The sequence below is a fragment of the Manacus candei genome, unplaced genomic scaffold, assembly GCF_025592945.1.
Source record: "Manacus candei isolate 608988 ecotype Guabito, Panama unplaced genomic scaffold, ASM2559294v1 h1tg000007l, whole genome shotgun sequence".
In the NCBI taxonomy this organism is placed as follows: Eukaryota; Metazoa; Chordata; class Aves; order Passeriformes; family Pipridae; genus Manacus; species Manacus candei.
This window is the reverse complement of record NW_026138055.1, coordinates 6,697,487-6,710,101: the sequence shown is the minus strand read 5'-3', so window position 1 is coordinate 6,710,101 and position 12,615 is coordinate 6,697,487. Positions and strand designations below refer to the sequence as shown.

Below are 12,615 nucleotides of genomic sequence, written 5' to 3'. Positions count from 1 at the left end.
TTAAGACTGGAAAAGACCTTTAACATCCAGTCCAAATATTACCCCAGCACTGCCAAGTCCACAACTAAATCTTTCCCCAGGTGCCACATCCACATGTTTATTGAACACCTCCAGGAATGGTGACTCCACCACTTCCCTGGGCAGCCCATTCCAATATTTGAACCACCCTTTCAATGAAGAAATTATTCTTAATATCCAGTCTAAACCTCCCCTGGTGCAACTTGAGTCCATTTTCTTTTATCCTATTGATGTGCTCTATGATTATGTGATTCTATCCTTACTTGGACTAGACTTGTCCAAAGTCTGTCCAAGATTTGTCAAAGTCTTATCTTGTCAAAGACTGTCCACTTTTTGCTGTTGGGTGGCCCATTTCTTTAAGGTGTAGTTTAAAAACATATTTCTTTTGTTTTCTTTTTCCTACTTCAATACTGTTACTAGATCTGAGGCACCCCAGGAGTCTGAGTTGTCTGATCAATTGGGTGATTGATTTCTCCCTCTTTCTTCTCATACTCCATTGCTTAGGGGGGCAATGCTCCACTTTTGTGTAGAGTTCCACCAGGTGTTTTTAAGTATATTTAGAAACTTTCTTACATGTAAGTAGGGGAGTGAATGGAAACACAGGAGATAGAGCAGACTTTGAGCCCTAGTACTGCCAGGAGCATGCCTGTGCAGAGGTGAGCCCCTTTCCCACTCTGAATCTCTCTTTTTCCCAGCTGTAAATCTGCTTTATAACATATATATTATTTGTTTTCAGCATAAGCTTGCAATACAGTAGATATGGCTGGTGATATATTCACATATAACACCTAGTGTGGTAAATATATGTGAATGTAACACTCGACTTGTGTGTATTGAAATGCAGAATCATGACAATAGGGAGGTTCCAGCTATATGAACATTTATGTTAATTTTTTCTTTTTTTTTTTTTCTTGTTTTTTCTTTATTTTTCTTCTTTACTTTCCTTATCTTTTTTTCCCTTCTTTTTTTTTTTTTTTTTCTTTTAAAGGTGAGGGACTGGAAGAGGGGAACAGAGTCAGTAACAACATAGTGATTGGCCTTTCTGGAACTGATGGTTTATCCAACATTGAGACACTGTCACCAGCAGGGATTTATATCAGGGCTCCTGCCAATTACATTAAGGTGAGAAGTTCAGGTACAAGACAGAACATTTCCCTTCTAATCAAAGATATCAGAAAGATGCAGAGCTTCATTTATTTGGGAGATCATGCACACAATATTTGCTTCGTGGCTGAGCTGTCAGAACCTGTGCTTCTGATGGGATATTGAAACAAGTGCATATTACAATATAAATTATGTTCATGGGCAAATTTATTACTCAAAATTTTTCTGCATTTGCATGGAATGAAATATTACAGTGAGATCATTCATACTGAGATACTTAAAAAAGTTGTTTATTTTCTAATACGGATTCAGAAAACTTGGAAAAAAGTGTAGGCTCAGCTTCTCGAGAATTGTTTCCTATTTCTGTCATTATATATATAAAAAAATCTCAATTTTAATAGACTGATGACAAACACACTAAAATGCAACAATATCAAATGTATCTCTGTCTGGATTTAAAATTACATTGTACCTATATTTGCATTCGAGGGTGAGAAGAATGTATTCCCTGTCCTATGAAAATGACATTGATTTTAAAAGAAATGAACCTTCTCTATTCAATAGTAATAAAACACTGAACTTTTAAAGAGTTAACAGAGTAACAGCCCTCCTATCAAAAAGCTGAGCTCAGTAAAAATCTTTTTATTCACTGATTCGCTGATGCTTTCTTTTACTTTATACTTTTTTTTGGTCTTGCATTTTAGAATAAAGAGTCACTTTTAAGTCTTCCACGGAAGAAAAAATTTATTTTTCAGAAACTTCAAACCACTTTTCCTTCCCAACTATTTTGAAGCCTGGAATTTCACTGAAACTGACCTTTCTTACCACACTTTCAGTAGTGACAAATGCGTATTTTAATTTAAAAAAACAATCCTAACCTGTTCCATTGTTAACCTCCAGTAACCAAACCAAATACTAACTGTATGTGAAGACCTAATCACCCCCTGGGCTTCTGCTCCACAGGGAAAGAGTTGCAACTAAATTTGAAGGTGAAAAAGAGACCAACACATTTCCTATGTTATTATAAGGACAGCAGTAGTTATGAAGAAGGAGAGGACTTTTCTGCAATTCCCTCAAGGGCATATTTATCATTTTTAAGACCATCAGATGTGGCTAAAAAGTACAACAACTAGGCAGGATCTTATGAATTTCACCTTCATTAAACACAGTTTTGTACTGGCATGCACTGACTTACCCTGGAGCGTTGATTCCATTGCCAGTGGCTCAGCTTTTGAAAAGGTTTGCTGCAATTGCCTCTGTGGGGATGTGTGAACTGACTGTGGTGGATCTTCAGCACATTTATTTAGCCCTCCCAGTTCTCGTGTCTTCACAGAGATGCCCAAAGCCGCGTCTGTTTGGGCTGTGTACCCAAATATCAGGGGGTTCAGTCTGCTCTCCAGAGCTATGGTGCTCAAGGTGGAGCAGCAGATGGCCCTGGAAGGGTTGTTGATAACCCTTGTCATAAAGAGTCTCTTAGAGTGGGTTATTTGAGGTGTTGCAGCAGCAAAAGGAAAATATGAAGTTGCCCAGCTTAAAATTGTTATTAGCTGCACTTCCTGTGTGACAGAACCAAGCAGAGCTCTGGAAGACATAGAAGTACACAGATATTAAGAGAAAAAGTCACATTTCTCCCAAGCAAAACAACTGTGGACTTTTCCTTAGCACAATAATAATCACTAAATTAGGGGGATGGTGGTCCAGCACAAGCATCTTGATGTTTCAGCACCTTTTATCTGATGAAATGACTCAAGAACAGGATAGTGTCTTTTAGGTATTTGTAATCTTAATTTAATGGGGAAATCTGAAGAACGTCATGGGAAAGACTCATCTTCCTGCTGCCTGATTTCCAGGTGCCTGATTTCCAGGCCAGGACATGAAAAATTTCCCCTTTTAGATTTTAATTCTAGGTATTTGTCAGTCTTTGTGTTTCTTGGTGGGTTTTTTTGTTTGTTTGGTGGTGGTGGTGGTGGTGTGTTTTTTTTTTTTTTTTAATCTTCAGATTTCCATCTTTCAATTACTGGTTTTAAATTTGGGGGCTGCAATCCTTAAGGCAAAGACTACAGCTAAGATAAGCAGGGCCTACAGTGTTACATCTTCTGTGCATGATGGGTTAAGCTTTTCCACGGTGAGACCTGCAATAATATTTTCATAGCTACTCAATTTACTTGGGAGCCTAAATTTGCATCGGTGGCTGAAGAGCTTAAATTTCCTTGAAAATCAGTGGTGTCCTAAACGGTGTGGAAATTGGGACAGAGCAGTCACTCAAACCTGAGCCTACAAAGACATTTGGAGACCCAAATCCCTCTGGTTTCCATTTGACTTAAGCTCTTAAGTGCATTGGTGAATTACGCTGTTAGATAAAACTTTATACTTGGACAGTATGAGTGCAAAATGATTATTAAAACGTTAGTATAATATTTTTTTAAATACACTGTGTGAGCCCAGGTTATCACTTTTTAGTGTCATTGACAATTTCATTAACAGTTTGTTTCCTTTTCTTTTAAATGCTGTCAGCACAAGGAACTGAAGATGCCCCTCTGGGATATTGCCTCTTTTGTCACTGAAACTTCTGCCCTATGTCCCTAGTTTTGTTTTTGTGTGCAGGAAAAGCAACTTTAAAAGTAGGTTTATATTTTTTTCTCTTGGGTCTCTTGGACCCAGTGAATCTTAAACTTTTTGTAGTAAATCCCAATAAATATTTTCAATGCCCTGAAATCCTAGAGCCAGCATGGAGAGCTCATGCATAACAAGGTACAGACTAGGCTTGAGAAATTCAGCAGGATCCTCCCTTTCCTTTCTTACCCTGATGTTGAGGAGTGGGAAACAGCTCCAGTGAATGAACAGGGTGGAGCTCAGCCCCTGTCTACGTGTCAGAGGAGTGACTGTTGGTAAAAGTGACTGATTTCACTGCTGGCAAATGCATTTGTTCCCCAGTGTCACCCCACCCAGCCATTCTCCACCACACCATTGTTTTTCACCATTTCATCCCAACTGAGACCTTTTCCAAAACGTTTCCTGCGAGGTGGGTGCACGCTGGGCCCAGTGCCGGGTTCTTAAACCGGGGTAGCAGTGCTGGGCCTGCTGTCCAGAGCTTTAATTTTAATCTTTAAAGTCAACAGTTTGAGCCCCAGCCATCTGAAAGAAACTCATGAAATATTTACACCAGCAGAGTTGTGAGGTTAAGAGACACTTAAAACGTCAGCCACTCGATTTTACTGACTTGCCGCGCACAGCTCCAGGTGTTTGCCATGCTCGGGGAGGTAATTTCTCTCCGGAATTTTGGTTGCACGGACATTCGTAATATACTGACTTCCACAAAGAATTGATTTCCACACAAAATTCCCTGCTTGCCTAAAACCCCTGCCCTCCAGCCACTGGCTGGCTGAATAAATATGCAGGGTTTTTTTTTTTTTTTTTTTTCTTCTCCTTATGAATCATGTGTAGAACGCACGATTGGAGTCTCAAGTAAAAGATCCTGGGGATGATGTGACCGGACTGCAGAAGTATTTTGTTAAAGGAAAAGGGTCTGTGGCTGCTCTTTTCAGAAAGAGCAGCAGTTGTACCTGGGGATAGAGAAAGCAGAGCTTTGGGTCTCGGTACTTTGTTCCTTGACAGATGTCAGGGATCAGGACTGCAGGGAACACACTTGGATGGGTCAGAAGAAAGTAATTGGTATAGGGAGGGTTTCACCTCAAGGTCGTCAGGCTCAGCTTTGATTTGGACCATCAGGGACTAAAAAGTCATTAGTGTTTTAACAGTGTCCAGTGACCTATGAATGGTAGTGGTGGGTGTCAGTCCTGATCTTAGAGAACAAGCTCCTCTTACAGCTGCAAGAAAGGTTATCTTAGTGAGCAAGACAGCTCCAGAGAGCAATTAATCTTGTCTGAGGATAGGAGAGTTGCCTTCTGGACATGTCTATGCCTTATTTTTTTCTGAGAAAGGGAGCCTAAGTTTACCAGGGTGGACTTCAGCATCAAATTTTTACACATGCAAGGCGGGTGAGAGGGATTCTGTACAGGTGCCCACATGAAAACATTGTTATATGGACACTATCCATAACCAGCTGGGTTTGGATGATCTCCAAACTAAACAGGTAACAGCAGGTTTTTTTGCCCTGGAGTAGAAAAGCTCAGAACCCACTAAATATAACCCACACAACCCACTTGCTACACAATCTGTAAGTACCAAACTCCTAATTTTAAGGCCAGTTGGACCTTATGTTCACTCATTTTTACCCCTTGCAATAATATAAAAATGTAACTCTTTAGTTTCTTAATTAAGAGATATTAAATAACAACTTACAGCACATCTTTCCATGGTTATTCACTTACCCTGTTAAAAATAATTCAAACCACATAATTTACCACAACTGTAACCAACTTTAATTGTTCAGCCACTGACATATCCTGATGTTCTCTGCTTTCTCTTGACTTTTAGTAGCATCTCTTTTTCAATGCAAATATTTCCTTATCCTGTATTTGCTTTGTGAGACAGGAGAAAGATTCAGATCCAGAAGGAAATCAATAAACTGAATAGTTTGTGATTTACGTTTCCTTCACGACATTTCCTCTTTTATAGAAAGGAATTTTTAAGCATAAATTTTCCACCCATTTTATTCTTACCTACTTCTTCAAGAATTGTGACAACACTTTTTTTCTGTCATTTGTCTCTGTTGCTTGGCCAACCCTTGTTGTCTGGCTTAAAACAGCTTTTTTTAAGACTTTTACCAGCCATGCTTACCAGAATTTGAATGGACTTCAGCTGAGATTTTAATTTGGGGTTTTTTAGGCTGATTTTTTTTTCCCCAGAAATCTGTGGTAATATATTTTCAGAGTTACATATTCTTCTCTACAGGGTAACACAGTGTGTGGTGCTGGGTATGGCTATTTCTTTCATCTGTCCCCTGAGGGACCATCCGAAGTGCCTCTCCTGTCCTTCAGTGAGAACAGAGCTCACTCCTGCACGAGGTACTTGGGGATTTTTGATTAAAGAGGTTTTCCTTCAGTGAATGGTTGTGACAACTAAAATTGCAGTGGTGGGCAGAAAATGCCTTGCCCCTCTTTTCAGAACTTTTCCCCCAGTTTTGCTCCCTTTCAGGTCCTCTTCCCTTGTAAGCAGAGCTATTTGCAGCAGGGCAGGATCACTGTCAGGGATGTGCTTGGGGCTGTTTTTCTGGTTTCCTTTTAGTTTAAATACAGTCATAGAATCATAGAATGATTTGGGTTGGAAGTGCTTAAAGAGCATCTGGTTCCAACCCCCTGCCATGGACAGAGACACCTTCCATTAGACCAGGTTGCTCCGAGCCCCATCCAAGGTGGCCTCAGACACTTCCAGGGACTGGACAGCCACTTCTTTACTTTGCTTCCTGGTCCTTTCTTCATCATTCACAAGCCCTGTTTGTTAACTTGCAGGAATTCCCTGTGCTGTTAACAAGTTCCTCTACTTTACCCCCTTGTTTAACTAGTCCCAAGGTAATTTAAGGTGCCACATTTCCTCATCAACAGCAAAGCACTGAAGCATTAGATGATGTGTTGAATTGAAAGCTCACTTCCTATGTCTACCAGGAATTTTGAGAAGAGAGTGGCTGCAGGAGAACAGATACACAATTTCTTTCTTACACACTTAGATTTAGATTAGATATCAGGAAGAATTTCTTCCCTGTGAGGGTGGGGAGGCCCTGGCACAGGTTGCCCAGAGAAGCTGTGGCTGCCCCATCCCTGGAAGTGTTCCAGGCCAGGTTGGATGGGGCTCGGAGCAACCTGGTCTAGTGGAAGGTGTCCCTGCCCATGGCAGGGGGTTGGCACCAGGTGATTTTTAAGGTCCCTTCCAACCCAAACCATACTGTGATTCCATGATTCTATGACATTTCATGTGACAACTGTTCCTGTAGTATGCAGGAATGACTATTCAAAAGAGCTTTTGCCTGTACTTCCCTAAAACAGAAACTATATTAAAAAATATTATACTGAAAATCAGTGGATGGAGTGACCTGAATTTTGAGGAAATCTGGATATTAATCTGGATTTAAAATCTCTGAGAAAGTCAAACCAAGGGCAGGATTCAGGAACATGTACATTTGGGCTGTACTCCAAGTTGACTGAATACAAGATAAGGAAAAGCCTTATCTCTCCAAACTCATATCCGGCTTATCTGAAGGTGATGCTGAAAACTCATAAGCAAGGTGGGGATGTCATCTTTCAGTGGCACTGCACACTTGTTAGCCCTGCTGTGGCTAATTCTGAAAATGCATGAAAAGAAATTTTAAATATGCTCACTGACATGGTTAGATGCCTAAAATAAGTAATGTTATCTACCAATCTCTGATTTGGGGTTAAATGATAAAGTCTCATGAGAGAACTGTTACAGATTTAAGATTTTAGATATCTAAATGATGAATAGAAAAACCTCACCAATACATGTACTGTAAAGAATCAGTCTCCATTGCTTTCTTTCCTAAACAGGTATGGATTGCTGGTGTACCCAGAATATCTGCCACACAGCTTAAACAGACCTGTTCAGTTCAACAACTTCACAGCTTGGAGCTGCCAAGGGGGAGCACAGGTATGTTTGTCCTGACTGTCCTCTGGGATGCTCAGGATCTTTCCAGGTATCTCACCTCTACACTGACTTCATCTTTGAGGCTGCAAATAAGTCACAGTCACAGTAAAGCTCTTGTACCTGTATGTTCAAGTTTCTCATCTGGGGGCTCCTGTTTTAATGAAAAAGCCAGAAACACGATTTGTGTGAATTCTTTTTACAGCTTCAGTGCAGAATCAGTGCTCCTTTCACCAGCAGCTGGTGTTCTCTCTAACCATCTAACATCTGTCTGCCACTATAACCATGGAACCATAGAATGGTTTGGGTTGGAAGGGCCCTTAAAGGCCATCTAGTTCCAACCCCTCTGCCTTGGGCAGGGACACCTTTCACTAGATGATGTTGCCAAAAAAACCATTCTGAGTGGATCTGAGCTATTATTGAAGACTGCAGTTGGTAAAAAATCTGATACCTTCATAGGGTTGATGGTTTCCAGGGGATTTTTTTCATTCTTATTAAAAATTTGCGTTTTTCATTTATTTGAATATGTCTAAATTCATTCTCCAGCTATTACAGTTCATTATTAATTAATCTGATTACAAAACCCCCACATCACTCATTATTATCTGATGTTTTCCTCCCACACATACAATTTAGATCTCGTGGTCCTCTTAACCCCCTGTCTGATGACCTGAACAGTTTGTATGTGTTTCTCTGTAAGTCATGTTTTTTCGCTTCACCCATCCTATCACTCTGAAGGTGTGCTGTTTTTCAGTGTGATTTTTTTTTAATTAATGTATCTTCTTTCTGGAAAAGCTTGTTAGTATAAAAGAAAAACCCAGAACTAAAAGGTTGTTTTGCAGGAGTTTTTTATTTGTTTACTTTCTCTGCCTAACTTGTAATTTCTTTGTATGTGACTGACTGAGAATACATGGATAATTAAGTTTATTCTGCATCTTTCCATAGGCTCCCTCCAGAAACAGTTTTCTTTCTTTTAAGAGCCCCATCTCTGGAAATGTTCAAGGCCAGGTTGGATGGGGCTTGGAGCAACCTGAGATAGTAGAAGGTGTCCCTGCCCATGGCAGGGGGTTGGAACCAGAGGATTTTTCATGTCCTTTCCAACATAAACCATTCTATGATTTGATGATGATGATTATTCCTTTATTTTCCCTTTATATAGATTTTCAGTAGCAGGAATCTTGAACTCCAACATTTCTGGATTTCTTCTTGCAAAGACTTTGGCATTGACATCATGGAGAGCCTGGGAAACACCTCTGTGTCTGACAGTGTTTTAATTGGACACGCTGGGCAAAAGGTGAGTTCTACAGGAATGATTTCAATGTTCCCTTCAAATGGGAATCTGGAGAAATAAGAAAAGGCTGCAGAACAGCCCATGCTCCATGGCAGCCTTGGTAAATCTTGGGTTTTAAATAGATTGTACGTAAATATAATAGATGTAAATAAATGTATGTAGATAGAATAGACTGTGGTGTTGGTGTCTTCTCCTAAGTAACAAGAGACAGAACAAGTGGAAATGGCCTCATGTTGTGCCAGGGAAGGTTTAAATTGGATATTAGGGAAAATTTTTTCACTGAAAAGGTTATCAAACATTGGAACAGGCTGCTCAGGGCAGTGGTGGAGTCCCCATCCCTGGAGGAATTTAAAAGATGTGCAGATGTGGCACTTGGGGACATGGGTTAGTGGTGGCCTTGGCAGTGCTGGGGGAATGGTTGGACTTTAAGACCTTGGAGGTTTTTTCCAACCTAAACAATTCAATGATTGTATGATTTTTTTCCCTGAACATCTTTTTGTTTCATTATGGACGTTTTGAAGATTTTTTTTAAAACAAATTTGAAACAAGAACTCTGATTTTTCTATTTTAATTTAGAACTATTTAAAAATTCACATTGTAATGTATGATTCTCTATATTCTTTATAAAACAACATTCAAAAGTAAAAACAAAATCACAAAACCAAGAAGCTGAAGGATATTAGTAAGACAAGAGCTAATTTTCCCCCATTTATATTTTTTCCAAGATTGGCACGCTCTCAGAAAAACCCTGGAACTTCACAGAACATGAATTTTTGAGAAAAATCACAATTTTTGTTTAATCAAAGGTTTTTAACAGAAATTCCTATATATTCCCATATATTCCTGTATTCTTTTTGCTGGAATAAACAGACAGCATTTAACCACACACAATGGGGTTTAGTTTAGTGATTTGAGAATAATGACAGGAACACCAGATTTGGTTTCTATCCCGATCAACACTTTGGTTTCCTCTGCTGTCTTGTAGCATCATTGGTCCACCTGGAACACAGAGTGTTACTTTTTTTTGCTTGAGAGTGAAAAATGTAATTTTATTTATGCAGTAAATATGATCTTCTTCCATTATTTCTTTAGGCAGCTGGACGAAGTCCTTTGGGTGCTACCAAGTTGTTAACAGATTAATAACATGGATAACAATGGAATTTTAGTTACAGCTGGCCACAGCTGCTTGTTCATGATTTTGAGGTCTTTTTATTTTTCCTTGCTCAGTTCTCTATTGCTGTTTATTAAATTAATTTTCCTTTTGACTGGCAGAAAAAGGGCTTTAAATGAGTTTTCTTCAGAAGCTCACAGAAGGAAACCTCTATAGCAGGTCTGTTGTAGATATGTAGTTCAGATAAAATCCTGGCTTCACCTGTCCAACCTTGCAGTGTCCCAATGCATTTGTCTCAGGCACCAAAGGGTGGGTGTCTTTGTTTTTTGCTTTGCAGGATCTATGGAAGGACTCCAGTGTTGTACTTGTTAAGAGATTTAGAGGCGCTCAGCTGTGCCTTGTTTCTCGAAGTACCCCAGGGGGGTGATTATCTTTGATTATCTCATGATAAGAGCCTCCTTGTCATAATTTACATCTTAATGTATGTAATTCTCCCTTTAATAATGATGTCTCTTTAATATCAATTAAAACTTTATGACATTAATTTAATGGGAACCTTGGATATTCCTCTCTGCTACAGCCCTTCCACTTTTTGACAGCAGGGCTTCAAAACAAGATTGTTTTCTGGAGACATCAGGGCATTTAAAAATTGAGGCTTTGACCAATTAAAACATTAGTGGCAGGGCTAAATCCAGGACCAAGGGAAAGATTTTTGCTGACTTCCTAGACATCCAGCAAGCCTCTTCCATGCTTTCATAAAGCAACTCATTGTCTTTGTGGAGCCATTTCAGGAGAAGCATTTCTTCATGGGAAAAGCAGAAGTTCTGAGACAGGTGACACACACGAGAGAGGAATTATTGTCTCACACCACTCTATTTGCTATTTATCTAAATAAAACGAATTAATAAAAAATATAGAAAGGTAGGTGTGATGGAAGAACCAGAATTGTGAATAAAAAAACAAATAAGAGATTTTCTAAGCGATTTGTTACCAGAAGTCAGGGGTTTCTGCTTAGCAGTGGTTTGGAAAAAGATGGTCCAAGGACCAAAACCATCACTCCAGATGTTTTGGGCTCAGAATAAAAAACCTGATGGAGCTACTGTGTATTAAAGAGACTAAATGAAGTAATAATCTATTTATAAAAGTCTGTTTCATTCTACATTTTCAGTTGAAGAGGATGTTTCCACATAGGGTGGATTTTTTGACTGATTCTCTTATACAGCTTTTGAGAGTTATTCTACAAGTCTTTTACTACAAACACCCAAAAATCTAGTTTGTCCATTACGTTTCTCACCACTTGTGGGTTTTGCTCTTCCTTTCCAGTTCTTGTAGCTCTAATGGATCCTGAAGTCAACTAGAGTTTTGCTGAGAGCCTGGTTTAAGTGCTTCCTCCATCCCAAAGCACAAAAAAGGCTTTTGAATCTCAGCTCTCAGATTTTTCTTAGAATAGAAATTAGATATAATTAGTTTTGTAAAGTAGGGAAAATTCCTAATTGCTGGACAAGAAAGGGTAAAGTAAAAGAGGCTGTAAAAATCTGCTCTCTGTGCCTTTTAGGTGGATTCTTTCTTCCCAGGGAATGTGCAATTTCCATTCTCTTCAAATGTCCGACTTTATCTACTATGCAACAACCCAGACAAAGGGCAATGATCCGACTTGAAAGTGATGTTATCACACGTTGTAAATGGTGATTTAAACAGGTGTTAATTATCAGAATTTGCAAAACAACAGCTTATATCTGTCCTTCAAACCCCTCAACCATGGCAATCTTGCATCCCAGCTACTGGGTCCTGAATGCCCCATCCCTGGAAGTGTTCAAGGCCAGGTTGGAGGAGGCTTGGAGCAGATCCACTGGAAGGTGTCCCTGCCCGTGGCAGGGGGTTGGAATGAGATAATATTTACGGTCTCTTCCGACTCAAAGATATCTAATATTCTGTGATTCACACGGTGATGTTTCCCAGCTCTCTTCATTCCCTCATTTCAGGAGAGAACCTGTATGTCAGCAGGACTAAAAACTCCCAAAAGATACCAACTCCTCATCTCCAACACAGCTTTCAGGAACTTTGATGTGAACACCTGCACAGCAATTGAGACTTGCTCTGGCTGCTACCAAGGGCAGGGTGAGTCTGGTTTACATTTATTTAGCAGGATTTCCACAGTCCCTGGATTCCTCCCATTACAGATTCATATGTCTGGAAGTTCAGACAACCATTGATAACTGCTCTACTCTCCACGGGTTGAGGTTTCAGGTTTTCTCCAATCTCCCTTCATCACTTAGTTGAAGCCACATATTACATATATTTTAAGACAAATGTAGCTTTACTTCTGCCCTGATTTAATTTTCTCAGTGAAAAGTGTTTTTATACACTGCCTTGTTTCTGCATCTTCATTTTGGGAGGTAAAATTTCAAGAGTGATGATTTCTTTAATAGCTATGACCAAACTCATAGAATTTCACCAAGATCCTACCTCAGGCCAGCTTAAACCTTAGGTGAATTTGCCTGAGATAATGTGTAAACTAAGCATCCTTTTGAGCTTT

General features: G+C 39.5%; 1 protein-coding gene across 9 annotated transcripts in view; it reads left to right on the top strand.

Annotated features, from left to right (window-relative positions):
* The window catches only part of PKHD1 (PKHD1 ciliary IPT domain containing fibrocystin/polyductin), a 260,769-nt gene that overhangs the window by 123,266 nt on the left and 124,888 nt on the right, over positions 1–12,615 (top strand). For all 9 annotated transcript variants that reach the window (XR_007908532.1, XR_007908562.1, XR_007908540.1 and 6 more), the window contains 5 exons: positions 1,007–1,140; positions 5,977–6,089; positions 7,584–7,683; positions 8,837–8,971; positions 12,062–12,197. Coding sequence is in view for 5 of the 9 variants with exons in the window: in XM_051812579.1 (XP_051668539.1) it covers positions 1,007–1,140; positions 5,977–6,089; positions 7,584–7,683; positions 8,837–8,971; positions 12,062–12,197 (618 nt within the window). In the remaining 4 variants the exon portion in view is untranslated. The remainder of the gene's footprint in view (positions 1–1,006; positions 1,141–5,976; positions 6,090–7,583; positions 7,684–8,836; positions 8,972–12,061; positions 12,198–12,615) is intronic.